This window comes from Pundamilia nyererei, unplaced genomic scaffold, assembly GCF_000239375.1.
Source record: "Pundamilia nyererei isolate P.nyererei 1_Seehausen unplaced genomic scaffold, PunNye1.0 scaffold00070, whole genome shotgun sequence".
In the NCBI taxonomy this organism is placed as follows: domain Eukaryota; kingdom Metazoa; phylum Chordata; class Actinopteri; order Cichliformes; family Cichlidae; genus Pundamilia; species Pundamilia nyererei.
Window position 1 is genome coordinate 328,400 of NW_005187471.1, and position 17,652 is coordinate 346,051.

Genomic DNA, 17,652 nt, shown 5'->3' on the forward strand with positions numbered 1-17,652 from the left:
ATCATCAGCTCCATCAACTTATGTTAACTCTGCATAGGGACTGTTATCATAGCTAGATGTTGGTTTCTTTTAATTTCTATCCTCATTTCCTGTGTAGGCTATACTCCGACATGGCTTCAAAAGCACAAATTTGAGCTTGTTTTCCCTCTATTTTCTTCCCTCTCTTTTTTCCCTCCTCCACTATGATGAGAGGCTCCTTCCACTCCTTCCACTCAGTGCAGGAGAGAACTTAAACATTTATTTAACCCAACTGATCCAATTAACCATGCAACACACCAGGACCAGGCCTTTTGTACAAAGCATTTCAGGTACTAACATGCCAGCAAGCCTATAGTAACAGCTCTTGAGTTACGTGTAAATTTTTAATACGATGGAGCCAGTCGAGTGACTTTTTGTTGTACAGCAAACATGCAGGTACCTCTCTAATAAAGTCTGGTGAGCTGTGTGTAAATCTTGAAAGAATGAATAGAAATCATGCTTGTTAGTGGTAAAGAGCTTCAGGTACTCATTTAAGACTCCTCATTTAACACCACTGTATGCCTTGGAATTAGAGAAAACATGATGAAATAACTAAAGTGTTATATGTGAAATGAGATGATGACAACTGTGTTTAACAAGATGACAAAATCTAACTTGAAGATCTTAAATAACATTAGCAATTCTGAGGAGCGAAGCAGGAGACACGAGTAAAAAAAGCAGGCAGTAATGGGACAAGAGAAAGATTCCCTCCTCATATGGCTTCAACTTCTAGGTCACAAGGTCAGCAGTAAGTCGTCCACGCGGGTGCCTGATGGGGCCATAAAGAGCCCCCAGGTTCCAGTGGAGGGGAAGTTTAGTGGGGTGAGCGGCCTTTCATATCACTAACAGATTAACATCTTAGAGGGGTGTCCCTCAAATCCTATTTGGTGGATTCCCAAATAGCTTGTAACTGGTTCCTGAAAACTAGTAAAAACAGGATAATAAATAGATGTCTGACACCATATTAAAGACAAGAAGAAAAGAAGGACTCAAGCTATGAGATGATGGTGAAACAGGGAGTACTGGGAGGAGGCAAAGACCAAGAAGATTTAAGACCACAGGGGCTTGTAAACAAATTCAAATCTGGCTTAATTAGAGTCATATGATGAAGGGGTCAAGGATGGAAGGCACTCTGTCCTCAGTCTCCCCCTGTCTCCTTTGCTTGCCCTACTTCGACCCGAACTGGCCCTAAGAGAGTGAGGTTGGCAATGCCGTGGTCCAGTTCCAGCCCCCTGACTCCACTCGTAACCCCGGGGTCACCTCATTTCCTCATGGCCCTCTTCTACCCTGTCATAAAAGCCAGGGACCAAGCAGAAAGGCCCAGGGAGTAGAAGATAATAGGGATGAATATAAGAACTTATGGCAGCAGGGGAACTGTCAGGCCCCTGGCTAGGAAACTGCTTATGTTGCTTTTCACAGCAACCAGTTGTAGAAAACAAGACCCAAAGCTTCAGTTGGTTGTGAGTGGATGTCCTGTTTGGGGGGATTTGTGCAGACAAAAAGCTCTAGTTTCTGTTAACACGGCCTCAGTGAATACAAAGATATACTGGTTGGCTGAAGAAGAGCAAAAGATATCCTTTATATTGCTCTGGCAGATTTGCTTGGCCTTGGAGTCAGCCCTGCAAGTCATAAACTCTATAGACGGAAGACCCAAGGAAAACCCTGGGGCTTCTTTAAAACACACTGCTTGGAGCATCTTCTTCAATCATCAGTGAAAGCTAATGGAGATACAGTATACCAAGAGGTGATGAAATCTGCAAGTTCATCAAGGCTCCCCCATTTGTTCTTCACCCACATCCTACTCTCTCTGTACTTGTGCTTTATAGGCCCAGAGCTACCCGGGAGAGGGTGAAGGCGAGGGCAGGTTGGTGATTCTGCAAACGAGACAAGCACTCTTGTTTAAATAATACGAAAGACCTCGTCCACCTGACCTCCAATACCTATAAAAGCACAAATGTCAGGCATCCACAAAGATGTCAAAAAGGTAAAGGAATGTGCAGTAGAAGGCTAGAGCCCCATTCTTTGTATTTTTATGGATAGCAGAGGAGTGTTTCAGGGCTTAGCAAGGCTATGCCCGCTCCCAGACCCTTGTGGTAATGGGCTTGAATGGGCCACCGACAAAATGGGCTGTCATCTCATAGATGGTGAGATGTGGAGGTGAACCTACAGACTGTGTTAAAAAAAAAAAAAAGCCTATAGGAAGGGGGTTGCTAGGTTGATTCAAGCGCATAGGTTTGACTGGGCAGATTTAAAAGCCTTTCTTAAGAGATATGGATATTCCCTTAAAAGAAATTAATAGCTGGATGAGTTTGATGACTTGCTATTTATTTAAAAACTCTTATTTATAGCTGTTCAGACAGACTGACATTTAATTAAAACACTAAGTAGAGAAGTAATGACCTAATCTACAACAGGCAGTTACCTATACCTATCTATTATACTGTAGTATTTCATATAGTGCAATTTTCCCCAAGTATGAATGTTTTATGATTTATGTGTTTTGCTGCGTATTTGGACTGGTTGCTACAGTGAGAGCCTTGATCTGCCCATGCCTTCCCTCTTGGAATGCCAAGTGCTTTGACAAAAAAGGAGAGAAACAAAAAATATGATTGAAGAAAAAGAAGAAGTGAATCACAAGGGGGAGGAATGAAAGTTGAGCAATTTCTCATGTTAGATCTGAAGTACATAAGACAATCCAGAAGGAAACATAAAGGGGAAGTCTATTTTTTACAACCAGACAGTTAATTTTAATGAGCAGGATCATAAAGATGGTAAAAGTCCATTGCATTGGTACATGAGGTTACGACCACATTTCCGACATAAATGGTCCAACATGGCAAATTCCTTCAATTGTGACTTTAGCCATACAGTCTTGCATCAGGGTAAAGAGCCAAAATAAAAGGCTCCCGTCTTATTGTTTTGACAACGGAGATGACTTAGTCCCACAGAGTAAATAGTGTGTTCGATTTAAAAAGCACCATAAATTAAGGTGTATCACACTTAAGTTTGATTTCAACTCATCTATGCCCTGTCCATAAAGAAATGAGCAAAGAAAAAATTGATAGATTAAATCTATAATAAAACTGTTACAGGAAAAACTGAGAATAGGAGCAGAAGGGATATAAAGAGAAACCTTTGGAGAACAGAATAGGAAAAAATATTAAAGGGGAAGAAGATGTGAGATGGGAGCTCAAGGGAAGTGATAAACTTTTGGTGCTTGCAACACGGCAGGCTGCCAGAGTTTGATCTGGACCAGGCCAGGTTAGGTTTCACCAGCACCCACTGGATCTGGGAAATCCCAAATTATACATGCTGTCTGGATATCAGAAAAAAAGTTAGTCTGGTTGTTAAAGGGGCTACAAAATCCTTCTGTCATTCTGGATTCTCTCTCACACTGATAAAACTGATTCCTCTGAATCCCAGTGGTGATGTTGGGACTGTTTCGCTAGTCCAGATGTCTGCTCATATGCTGTGACCCTTGTGACCTGAGATCAGGCAGTGTTACTGGAGAAGAGCAAGAAAAAAAGATGCATAAAACACCATGAGGCAGGGCCAGTCTAAGACTGGGACCTCAAATGCTTTGAGCATTACAAACTTCTGCTTGACTAAGAGATAACTCTGTGTTAGAGTGGACTGTGGCAAATTTAGAACGTGACTACTGCAGAAGTGGATCAGATAGGTGGAAAAAATGAGCAGTCTTACCACCATTTCCAGAAAACGATTGCATAACAGGAAGGATTTCTTGGGTGTTTAATATAGAGTCTTTTAAACTCTGCCAACTGCTGTTAGCTGAAATTATGGCGCTATGGTGCAGTTTTAATTATGGCATCATATAAAAGTAAAAGTAAAACAGTAAAACCTCTTTTGCAGGTTCTTCAAGTACAAATTAAGAACAAAGAAAAAAAAACTCAGGTTACTATAACTCAATATTATTATTTTTTATCATGGCTAAAACTAGACCAACTCTCTTTTTCGATAATTAAGGTACTAGTCTTTCGATTGATTATCTCATCAGTCATAGAGTAGTCCAGGAGAGGACAGTAGAAGCCACGGTTGGGAACTTCTGCAATATTGTTTAGACTCCCATGAGCTACCAACATAGACTCCCCTGACAGCAGGTAACTGCTGGCTGTAAAAAAGTGTGCTCCAGACAGAAGACAACTACCACGCATATTGCCAGGAAGAAACCCAAGAGTTACGCTGACATGTCTCAGCCTTGGCTCAGGTCTCGACTGAATTTGCCAATAATCATACTTAACCTCCTAGGACCTGACATTACATTTTGGGTTATTTAGACCAAAATACTAAATTTTACACAATAAGGGCCTGATATCCACTTACGAGGACATTATACTGCTACTGTTCTATGAAAATTTTAAATGAATATCCTCATATGTGGCTCTTATTTTTCTTAAAAACAAAAATAAGGTAAAAAAAAAAAAATCTGGTAATTCTTTGTTTTTACATTCATCGGGCCCCAATATGCCGAAATATCAAAGAGAAATTAAAAATGCATGCGGTGGAAGAGTTCGGGTCTTAGGAGGTTAAACTACAGAGGCCTTGTTTCAAGAAATTCAGTCATCTTGCTGTTATATTCTTCATTTGTTTAAACATTTGTGTCATGATGTTTTACGGTGTAGATGCCAGTTTGTCTCAGGGCTTGTAATATTGTTATTTAAAGACTTACTGATCAGAAAGTTGTTGAAAAAGAGTCACCCAGCCACGTGTGGATAAAGAAGAATACTGTTACCTTTCTCTGTTGCTTTTCTTTCAACTTTCTTTTCATCACATATATCTCTTAAACTCTTTCTTGGACAAACTGCTATCTGCCCTTATCTGGTATCACTGACTAAGAAGTAAGCATAACGCTTTGTGCAAGTGCAGGCCACAGTAATTTTTACTGGACGCCATCCAGATCTTTTAGCTTAAATCCAGTTATTTTAAGAGCTTGAGTGACATGAAGAATTATGGATCTAGTCAGTGATGCAGACCTATGAAAGTTACAACCAAATCATGCCAAGGTTTTTAAATAAGTCTGGAATGCTTGAGCAGTGACTTCTTCTCACCCACAGGCCAGATCACTTTCAGAGCAATGTCAACTACATATTACACACCATTGTGTAGTCCGGTGCAGTAAACATGCTTGGCCCTATCTGCCTAAACACTGCATGAAAAAATGGGAACAAACTTATACCTACGCTTTAGGCACTAGTACGAAATATCAATTTAATTGGATTTAAAAGATTTAATAACTGAAAGAAAAGAGGCAATCTAGAGAGTAAAGAAACTGCCAAACAGCTACGAGTTGTTCCAAAGCAACAACAATTTGTGCTGAGCTTGAAATGTTGTGTAAGAGCGACTCCAATGTGGGAATAGCTTCTCGCGGGAGGCTGGAACTTTAGTAATAAATAAAGGATGCACAGACATGTATGTCTGAGTTTTGAAATGGTGCGGCAGGGGGGCAGCCGTGTGGTTGCAGCACAGTGAGGGTGTAGTGAAATCAAAGCCCTTTATGTTTTTACTCTGTAATTAGTGCACTGGAATGTGAACCTCTTCACTGATAATGAATACAGGTGCTCAACTACAAACACTGACAGGCCATATGCTCTTTACATGCACCTCTATAACACAAACTTCTATAATAATCCATATGACTGTTAGCTATAGCTCAAACAGCTGTGTGTAACTCTAGTAACATCTGTCACAACTGTAAAACTATGGGTGTGGTTTTTAAGGGCTTTTTTATGGTTGAAAGTCAGGTTAAAATAAGTGGGTAGTAACATCTTTCAGACATGCATGCCTTTCTGTTAATCCAACCAAAATGTAACATGTCAGCGGTTTGTCGAAATTTCCATTTAATCCACAATAGCCGTCAACCTAAATGGATTGTTTCTGTAACACTTCCAAAAAAAAAGTCTGAATGAATACAGTCATATTGATGTAGGATGATTTTATATACGGGGTGAGTACCAATAAGGACGCCAAAGAACTTGATGATCTAACTCTAGACTTCATTCAGAAGAGTATGGTTTGAAACCAAGAAGAAATGTAGCTTTCTGGACAACAACACAAACAAAAGTTCTTGGGTTGCAAACTGGTGCAATGCCAAGAGCGCAACTGTTGTGCCTTCAGCTGAATATGAGAAAACCAGGCAACTAAACAGGATGACAAACAGACTGTAAGGATCATACAATATAAGCTATTTTTCTGTGATGTTTTGGCATGTTTGAATAAACCCGTGAAAAACACTGATGTAAAAGTCACCAATGTCACGATGACACAAATCTGGCTTGACTAAGCAGTGACTTGCCTGAAAAGAGATGGAACATTTCAGTTCTTAGTTCTTTGATATTTTAAACGTTTTTCATTAAAACTGCTCGACAGAAGGAATGGTATATTCAGGGATATGTCACTGTTTTTCACTGAACTATTTTTGGACTTATTGATGGCGTCATCTTGGGAGAGCTGCCCACATATAACGCAAGAGCTGACAAACTTCTTTGAAGGTGAAGTTGCACTTAAAGGAAGGTTAGAGGAAGGATCACGAGCCTTGTATTGCATTGCTTAAACTCCTTTTGATTTTTGAATGAATTTTATTTTTCACTGTGCAATACAATAAAGTCACAATGGAGCAACAGTTACAAAAAAATCAAAAATAACACAAAATCACCATCAAAAAGTCAAACACCCATCATATAAAAGACAGAAGGATCTCATAATGTTTCAAAAGCAATTAAAAAAAAAAGATTTTTACTCTATTTTTGCAGCATCTGCAGAAAGTTTAGTATAGTACTGCACAGGTTTTGGAAAAACTGTGGTTATGATGAATAAAGGTATAAGTTAGGCACATTAAAACACTTGGTAGGAGAAAGATTATGGTTACGGTTAACAAAACCACAAATGTTAATTGCAGGTCTGTGACAAAATGAACTGTCAGCATAAACGTGGGATGTATTGACCGATGCACCTCCTCAACCCACCGCACCCCTACTTTCTGCCTTTCTACATCGTTCGCATTTCAGTCAGGACCGCTTTAGCGAAAGAAAATTATTATTTCCATTTGCAGTAATTTATATTTGGTGGTTCTGTGCTGTTCTAGTAGTCTCTACCCACCCTTTAAAGTGCATCAATGGAAAAAAAGCCTGAAGCAGGAAAACCAGCAGTACAGCTCTCTAGGTTACAGAGGAGAGGAGGCATTAATGCCAACCTATATACACAGATACACAGGATGAAAAGAAAGAGTTGGTATGAAGGTGGGCTGCAAAGCTGCTTGCAGAGAAAGCAGTGAAGACAGACTAAAGTAGAGCATTGCGATTGCGGGGCGATCGTGGCTCAAGAGTTGGAAGTTTGCCTTGTAATCGGAAGGTTGCCGGTTTGACCCCTGGCTTGGACAGTCTCGGTCGTTGTGTCCTTGGGCAAGACACTTCATCCGTTGCCTACTGGTGGTGGTCAGAGGGCCCGGTGGCGCCAGTGTCCGGCAGCCTCGCCTCTGTCAGTGCGCCCCTGGGTGGCTGTGTGTGAATGGGTGGATGACTGGTTGTGTAAAGCGCTTTGGGGTCCTTAGGGACTAGTAAAGCACTATACAAATACAGGCCATTTACCATTTTTACCACTGCCATTTGAGTATACAGAATAGCATTAGTTATTATTAGCATTAGTAATACTATTCTACAATACCAGATGAACTATGATTGCTAGCTTGGCTTGACTTTGAGGATTGCCTCAACCTGTGCTATGCTCAATATGAGTAAAAATAATCAACATAATCATATAAATAATTATTCATAGTGTGTTATTAGGATGGCAGACTTGGTAAGTACAACAGTCTAATGAACCATATCACAAACACTTCTGTTGAACTGCATTTTTCACCATTGAGAAATGCAAGCGAGCGTGACTAGGCTATGACTATTCATATTGTAGTCCTGCCAAATATGCAGTTCTGCTCTGCCCATGAAAAGAATTGCTCTCTGCCTTTTGAACTGGACTCACAACTAACTCACTCAAGCAATGCACTGACTAAGTTGAGTTTATCCTGCATTCGCCCGGCATGTGTCTAGCTTTACATTTTGAGCGAAGCCTTGCCCTGCGGACTGAGAGCGCTGGGGGGGATTAGAAGCCAGCTTGACTACCGCTGACCTGCCTTTCCTTTACAAGGAAAGATCAGCTATCAGACTGCTACTGCTTTGTGCCCTGCTGTTTGAGGGTTGTGTCAGGGATTCCTCCTTAAGTGCACAGGGGTTCACCAAACAGTTGGGGGCAAACAGACGTGGAGGGAGGAGGCCTGAAACCTCTCACTATCCTTAGTGCTGTCACATGTTGCCCAAAAAGCCTGGATGTCATCTGTCAAAGCCCTCATCAAAGAGCACTTTCAAGCTCAGCAAGTTTCATGCGTGCTGTGACCAAATGAAGGTAGTGTTTCCATGGATACTGCCCCAATTGAGGGCTAGTACCAGGTTTTTCTAATCAGGCTTGAAACAAGCTACTGGCAGGCTTAGTGGTTTGCAGTGACAGCCATGTCATACAACACAATTTACAGAATTGCACAATTCAATACAAATCTTCTAAACATGTACAACAGGGATCTAAAACAAAACATTATATAATCGCTCAACTAACTACAAATTCAGAAGAAAAGATGCAAGTTTAAACAATAGATTCCACATGATATTGATGAAGTAGTTATGTAATAAGGTTTATATTAACAACCGTAGTGGTTAAACAACAACAGGTTAACTGAGACGTTTGCTGAAAAACTGAAACCACAGAAGAATGCAAAAACACGAGAAAGCGTTTGTATTTAAAAGGTTAAAAAGTTGAATGAAGCGCAGTTAGAGGACAAAGAAAGAGACTTAGAGGAACAAACAAGGAATACGTAAGGAGAGGATACAAAAAACTAGAATGGCAAAAAGGCAGAATTGGTGCAGAGGGCGACAAGATAGAAAGAAGGAGTGGCTCCGTCAGAGCGATTGCTTAAAAAATATGGGGCCTTATTAAAACAAACACATCCGATCATGTATGCACTGTAGAAGCAAAAATAGCTTCCCTGTGACACAAGCTGCTTAGGCAGACACAGACATGAGGAAGGTGTGGTTTCATTCTCTGGAAGGAAGCACAGCATAAGGGTTGATGGGAAGCTGTTTCAGATGTGTGTGTGTGAGTATGTTTGCGCATGCATGTTTATAAGGGTGGAGCTCCATGTAACAGGATCTCAACATGAAGGGAAATGCGGGCTCATTGAGACTCTCTAATGAGAGGGGGAACCTGATCAGATTCAGATGGGGTGCCCCGAGCGCACAGCCCCCCTACAGAAAGTGCCGCCCGACACCCTTTGTTACCTCCAAGTGAGCTGAGAACAGCCCATGAACCATGTAACTAGGTGGTTTCCAGGTTAATGAAAAGCTGTAACTCCGGTCCCACTGTCTCTCTCGGCTAGAGTGACGACTGCCCTCCCCTTCCCACGTCGTATCACCACCCCCCCATCTTCACCTCCACATTCCTGCCCATGTCCATGACGGGAGTATCAGGGTCAAGGGCAATTAACTTTGCTTTGTGCGAAGTATGCTTTATTTATATCTGAGGCTTTTTATTATCCAGAGGAGTACGCAATATAAGAAAAGTCAAAACCTCTGAGTGGTATATTTTAAATTAAATTATCTGAAATTGTATGACAATTAACAGAAATGTGCATTATATTACCAAAAGGGCAATTCACACTAAATTCACTTTGCAGTTAAGAATTTTTTTTATCAAGACATAACCTCTACTGATTCATTTGCTGCACAAAAATATAAAATGCTGTTTTTCTTGTGCCCAAGAAACTGTATGTTTAACTCTCTTTTAACGATGAAAGCGGTTGTAAGTCAAACTGATGGCAGGTGGGCTCAGCAGGAGTCCCTCAGATGTAAGATAGATGTACTTGTTAGCAAAGGTGAGTAACACGAGTCATGGCTTGACTGGTCAGTAAACACACCACAGAGAGTTAAAGTGCAGCAACAAAGGCAAAAATACACACTGTGAGTCATCTGACAAGACTTTTACTTTTGCCCATATTTAAAGCAATGTCGAATGTGCTTTAATGAAATGCTGGCTATCATTACTCAAAAGTGCTTTAATAGATATGTAGAGCTATTACATTGTCTAGCTATTTCTTTATCTACCAAATCAGTCATCTTGGACGAGTAAAAGCTGCCAAATGGTCCGTGACATTACATTTTGTTGATTCATAACAGCGGTATTTGGCTACTGGTGGAGAAGCAAACTGCTGATGTTAGTCCTAAATCTGCAGTTCGCTCCCCCCGTCCCTGTGAAAGAGGAGAAAGCCAAATCCTCATTCGCAATACAGGTAAACATCAACTCCACGGCAGGTACACATTAGGGCGGGTTTACTACAAAAGAAAGAAAAAGGGAGAAAGAAAAAAAGGAAGAAAAAAAAAGCTCCTTTGATTCTGTGTTGGTGGAAAAAAGTAAATTTACACCAGTTGCTGTTCAATTTGGACCGGTGGACAATAAAGCAGGAGCCAGTGCCTAATAAGAGCCATGCCTGAGAGAGAGAGGGAGAGACACAGAGAGCGAGAGAAACCCAGTGGAGGTGTGTCTGCGTCTCGACTCCAAGGTTCCTGCTAATAGATTTCAGCTCCCTCAGTTTCCCAATTAGCTGGTATGTAATGCTTGGTTTATGAATTCATGTGTAGATACTAAGTGTTAGAACATGTGTGAACATGTACAGTGTGAATGCATATTTACACATACATGGCATTGTATGTGTACGGCAAAGATACAAGCTGTGTGTGTCATTATCACGCCAAATAAACAGCAACTACCTGTTGTTTATAAATTCATATACTGACTATAGTGGTGATTTAAATTAATTTTTAAAAATCCCCTATTTAAGACAGAAAGGAATCAGATTACACTGACCAATTCCCAGCCAAAATCTGCCTATCAACGTCAACACATGGCGACACAAACAGAAAACAAACAGATAAACCTGTCCAGTTTTAGTGCAGCTTTTACCACTTTTTAAGGAAGAGCATTACAAAGCAAATAGTGAGTGCACTTTTAACCCTGACCCTGTGTGAGGATGGACAGGCAGCACTCAAGACTTACCTGTAATAAACCCCAATAGCTTCCACACATGACCATAAATCACACGGTATGCCTTCAAAGTATCGAATATCGACTAATACAACACCGCTCACCCCTGGCTTTTATCCCCCGTGCTTCCTTTTCTGTGTTCTGGTGGTGGCACTGCCTTTAAAGTGCAACCATCTCACTTTTTTAAAAGGCACGCCGAGCAATTTATTTACCAAGAAACTGCAGCCGTAAATGACAGAAAAAGCTGCACAATTTACGGACAAGTAGTGAATGGGGGTAGGGGGGCCCAGAACGAAGCCAGGGGTCTTGGCTGGGCCTGTGAAAGCCTATAAAGCTTTAGTAGTAGCCCACGACCTGTTTATGGCTGGCTGAGACGCTGTGGTGTGAGGCTCCTGATCACTCTGCAGCTCGTGACTGCTGCCGCTCTTGCATAACACACAAACAGGAGATGGTAACGGAAACAAGGCATTAAAACACTGCAAACAGATTCGGTGACATGGGCTTTATTCTGCAAGTCTCAGAAAGAAAAGGTCTGGGCCTTTTTTTTTAATAAGGTAACGAGGCAAAAAAAAAGAAGAGTGACTTAAAAACAGAAAACATCTAACCTTAACATTGTGTGAGGAATAAATGGGTAAATGATGCATTTCATTTTCCACAAAACGTCTGAGGCTCTTGGCATTTGTCTTGGCCTGCTTAAATGTGGATTGCAGAACTGGCTTGGCATGCTGAGCTGGGGGACCTGGTATGCTCGGAACTTCACAGCATAGATGCAAATGCCCACCAAGAAGATTCAAGGCAGATGTGGACTGAAATGGCGTCCTTGTAAGTAGCCATTTGGTAAAGGTATTGCAGGAATTTTTTATTTTGAAAATGTGGCTCACCTCGTCTTCACCACATCGAGGGGATGCATCAAGCAGATCTCTACCAGACCTAAAAAAAGTAAAAAAAAAAAAAAAAAAGAACAGTCAAGATTAGTCACTTTAAAAAGAATAGGTAATCCGGTCTCTATTTTCCTTGCTTTCTTTTTTGTTCACTGCACTGATGACTGCTTACGAATGAAGATAAATGAAAAGCATTTTTTATCAGTCACTGGATGATTTCCAACGGTTTCAAGATTGTATTTCTGCAAATGCACTCCTTCTGCGTTCCGCACAGACTGTTTACCAGCATGAAACCAAAGCCTGCTCAAACATGACTGGTCAATACAACTGGACTACAAACAGAAACCAGACATTTCTGATGGTTAAGACAGCATTAAGTATGTTGAAGAAAGATTCATTGGCAGCATACGTTTGTCAGAAATGAGAGTAATTGAAAATTATGAGTTTGAGTCTCTATAGTTTCAAGTTGGCTTTCCAAATGCTCAGCAATTGCTACTTAGTCTAAACTGAGCATATTTAGGTTTGGGACAGTCAACCCATGCACACAATTTTTTTTTAGAGATTTTAGTAAAACATAACTAAATGTGAATAAAATAATAAATAATCTACAAACAGTGATAACGTGACAAACGTGACAAACGTTTATCAGTCTATTTTTTTTTGTTATGACTTTTTTGTTGGTCTTCTTGTTCTGTTTTTGTAAATCACATCAGTGCTGTGAGCCAATCAAATCTTCCACATCGATCATGTGAACTTGTAGATGTATGCGAAATCTCTGTGACCATCAGATAGCAACACAGTGTGTGTGACAGTCACCCTGTAAACAATCTGATAAGAAGCTTGTTTAACGTCTAACTGGGGAAAAACAGTGAATGTTCGTTCATGTGATATGTTTCGCTTTCATTTTAAACCCATTTAAATTGGAAAGTTCTGTAAAAATACATTTTTTCATGTTTCTACCAAATGGTTTTGAGGTGCAACCCATGCAAGTCCTAGCAACTTTACATAAGAACCTCATCATCACTCTGATTATCACTCTGCCTTTTGGAAACAGCAGCTACTTCAGTAATTCTCAGTTTTTTATGCATTGGTCTGAATGAGAGATCCGGCAAGACTTCTTTTTCTTTCCAAAAACCCTCTGAGTGCTGAAGCCACCGACTATATCACCCGTGCAAACCCAGTACATCAGCAATATGCCAGCAGAATCAATGCAGCCGGGTGATCATTGAAAGACTCTGAGGTTTCACACACACGCTAACTATGTGCATCTGTGTTGAAAAGCCACTGCTTTGGCACGGAGGCTCTCTGACTCAATCAGGATTTTTTTTTGAACTGGCGATTCTCACTGCATCCCTTTACTGGGGCTCTGAGGGCTTCCCTTGCAGATTCCACTGTGTGTGTACACAGCTGCTGTGCAATATGGGGTCTTTCTAATTTGCTCAATTAAACATATTGTCTATAAAAGCGTGTGTCTTCTGGGGTTTTTCCAGGGAAGTAATTATCAAGTGAAATACCACAGTAAAAATTACTTTGTCTACAGTTGCATCTTAATGTACGAATGGGAGAACTAAGAAGCACTGAACCAAGTTGCCAGTGGCAGAGAGTCAAACAAAATTCCATCTGTTACGGCTCAGTTGACCTGACTTTGGTTCTTAATGACACTGCGCTGGAGAGGTAAATGCAACCGTCCATTGGACAGATTGTTTTCTGTCTTCTCTATTAATAGGCCTGATGTGAAGACGAGGCACGTCAAATCTTTCAACGGGTAATCAGATTACATGATGAAACCAAACCTGCCTGTTTGCTCGATCAGCCTGTGCACTTTCTGGGAAGTGACTGAACATGCTCAAGGTGATTGTATTTTATTGTTCAGCACTTTGGTCAGCCTTGGTTGTTTTTAAATGTGCTTTATAAATAAACTTGACTTGACTTGACTAGAGGAGGAAGTGCAAAGGGGAAAAAGAGACAACTTCTTCAAACAGTGGACACTTGTGAGGAAGGCAAACAAAGATAAAGACATACAACTCTCCCCAACTCATTGTGAGCCTCTGTGTGATCTAAGTTAAAAGTAAAGCAGGAGTCGCATGTAAAATAGGTCCAACACCACGCCATAGTCAGCAGAGCAGGATTGCTCCCGCATTAAGTGTAATGGAGGGAAAATGCAAAACGTATTTTCGTGAATTGATGTGGAAATGAAATATGAGTTAGCCATTACTACTTGTATCATAACAAAAGGTGCTACTACATTTTTATGGCTAAATAAAAGCCCGTGTCTCTAGGTTGTAGAATGAGCAGAGATTAAAACAAACCAGAAATAACACTGAAAACAACAGAGCAGAAAATCTATTAGTAATCTATTATTTACATTTTTTTAAAACCATGAAATACATTTTGCATCTGTGCGTATCTAAATAGAGAAAAAGACGAAGATGCTTCTTTTGGCCGTTGACTTATTCACAAGAGGTCGACACAGCAGGCGGCTCGGCACATTTCATTTGGCAGATTTTTCCCCCACATGCTGTTCCTGATGCAACCCCATAGGAGATGTGTGTCTCCTCCAAAGGGACGTGTAAACCATTACACTATGGTGTGACTATCTGTGCACATCTGAATACTTTACTAAAATGATTACTTTAGTTTTTCGGGCCTTGTGATCAACCTCAGATTACAGGAAATCTGTCATCCAGTTTCCCATACACAGATTAAATGTAACCCTAGACTAACAGAAAAATCTAATCCCTACTGAAAAACAACTTTTGATTTAGGGCTAGGTTTAATCTATGTATGGGAAACTGGGCCTAAAGGATACATAATTATAACCAAACCAGTATAAGTAGATACTCTTTACCAACTGACAGGTCTGCCACAGTATGCAATTTAGGTACAGCAATTCATAAGGTGTGTTTCACTTCTCAGGGTATCATTATGTAAGTCTAAGTGCATTATGGACCACAGCGTGTCAGTTAGCAATGTATGCTGCTTTGTTCCTCCAAGATGGCAGTTGCAAAAGGATTAAGTGATGACAAGCACTAATGCAAAACTCAGCTGTGTTTGTCTGAGTATTTGTCTAACACCCTTGCAAACAGGACATCTGAAGAAGAGTTGATGGCAGATGAACTGACAGGCTGTGTGGACTTGAAGAAAAAAAAAAGAAGTTTGTGGCCATAATCCTAAACTGACCTCTACATGACATCTCACTCACACAGCACTTTATTTATAAGACACTCCATAGTGATTTCCAGCAGTGCTGAAAAATCGATTCATTTGTATTAGAAATCAATTTTATATTAGCACATATAATCACACTGAAGTTTTCTATTTGTCAAAAAACCTGTAAACAGCAGCTACAGTAGTTGTATGCAACCAATTTGTGATTATTTTGATAACTCCAAGTCAAAGATATTTGCATTTTGGGAAAACTAGGTGGAATAAAAACAGAACAATGATGTGGCGTGTCCTCTCACTCAAAGTACAAAGAATACACTGCGAGAAAGGGCACAGCAATTACATAAGTGATGACAGGTCCACAAAAGATGCAAGTTGTTGCTGCAATAAATTCAGATTTATAGAGACTATTTTCAGAGAAGCAATTAATTCCAAACAATTATGTTAGACAGCTCATTTTTTTCCTGCTAATGTCCAATGGAAACACTTCATCAAACTGTCTCTGTGTAAAAAACCAAGTATGTAATTTCCTCGACATTCTCACACCGCTGTGCCCCAGTGTATCCTGCCTTTCTGTTCCAACTGCCAGTGCAAAATGCTTTTTAATCATACAGTGCGGCCATAGTGAACCCACACACTCTCGAGAGCACTTCACACTCAACAGTCTCTGATGCAGTCACCGAGCATGCTGAGGACGCACTAAAGGGATGATACTACTGAACTTTTCTTATATTTAGCCAGAGTTTGGCTGCAACTCTTTCTGCAATTGCTTCCCTCCTCCAGCTGCAAGGAGGAGCCTAATATTACAGTGACCCACCATCTGGTTGATGTTTATGGCTTTGCCATGCATCAGTGAGTTGCATATTAGAAAATTCCATTATTTAAAAGTTCTTTTATTTCTGATACACAATAGTACTGACAGGGCTTGTCATTCAGCACATTGCAGACACACATACACACACGGAGGCGCACGCACTAATGGCAAAGGAGTGTCTGGAGCGCAGCCATTTAGACACACTTAAATATATGCCGCCACACTTGTATTTCAGACACATGCATTCAAGGCTAAGATGCAGTGTGAAGGTGAACTGAGCAGTGGAAACAAAAGAGCTGAGATTAATGTGGCACAACATTAGGTGAATTTTATGCCCATCGCCAATGCAGAGTGGTGAAAAAGAGCTTTTATTTTGGCTCTCACATTCACCACATGTCTGAAAAACAACGAGGATCGGTGTTAAAAACTGCTGCATCACACCACAGTCAATCTTTTTTTTCCTACACAGTGCAGTGACTCTTTGGAGCAGAACCAACAAGTAGCTTCACTGGTAACACGGGTATTCAGACATTCCAGGTCGTCTGATAACTTGTCCAAAGAAAGAAGATCATACATCACACAGATGAGATGATTATCTTCATTGGTTTTGGCATGGGAATGCATACAGTTGGCTTCCATGCAAAAGTGAGAAAGAACAACAATAGCGCACCAGGGAATGATTGCTCAATGGGTGCAGGTGTCATCCATCTTGCCAAGACACACATTGAATGACTGTAATTCCCAGCAACCACAAGGAGAAGGTCACTGCTTGGAAGCAAGATTTTCCTTGTTTAATGGGCTAATACCTGAAAGACAAACTAGCTGGTTATTTCTCATGCTTACTTGACCCAATGAATGCTATAATCTCAAACAATGGCTTAAACACTACTTTCTTAACAATATTTATAATATATTAATTATTTAAATTTAATAATAACTTATTTTAATTAATTCTATAAAATACTGACACTTTGAAAGTTGTAAAGATGTCAAAATTATGTACACTTTGTTAGTGAAATATCATGAAGAGCACGAAGAGATAAAAAAAAGGTGACAGATAAACAGCTTAGTGAATTTTTTTCTAATGCATTTTAAAACCGATCCAACATTGCTAATTGTTTTCCAAAACCAACGTATTACTTGGTTCATTGAGAGCCAGAGCAGAAAATCGCAGCTTGCTCTGTGGTTTCAAGGCGTGACAAGAAGCATGAGTGTCATAATGACAAAGCGTCACCTTGCAGGCCGACTCGAGTTTTAACAAGGGCACCTGACTGAACCTGCAGGAAATATCTCATGCCTCCATGTCCTCCATTAATACCTTTCAAAACACATCGGACCTGGAATGCTAAACAAACCCTGCAAGGTGTTGCTCCACTGCAGTCACAAAGCCAACATGATATCCATCAGCAGCGAGGCTGGGCACGCTGATTTAGAAAATCAACTTAATTTTAAGCTCTTTTAAAGCAGAAAGAAGGGACAAAGGGACAAATGAAAGAAGAATGTCTTTGCGATCAGATAAATAAAAAAATGCAGCGGTAGAGATGATGAACTCATGGGAATCACCAGATAAGTAAGTCACGGTTTATTTTGGCCGCATCTTCACTTTCGTGCTATTTAACAAAACAAAACCCAATACACACACACACACACACACACACACACACACACACACACACA

At 40.4% G+C, this 17,652-nt stretch overlaps 1 protein-coding gene across 1 annotated transcript in view; it reads right to left on the reverse strand.

Moving 5' to 3' along the window:
• Window positions 1–17,652, reverse strand: part of slc25a21 (solute carrier family 25 member 21) — an 84,593-nt gene that overhangs the window by 15,950 nt on the left and 50,991 nt on the right. Inside the window, exon 3 of the mRNA XM_005736558.1 lies at window positions 11,997–12,045. Within this exon, the coding sequence (XP_005736615.1) occupies window positions 11,997–12,045 (49 nt within the window). The remainder of the gene's footprint in view (window positions 1–11,996; window positions 12,046–17,652) is intronic.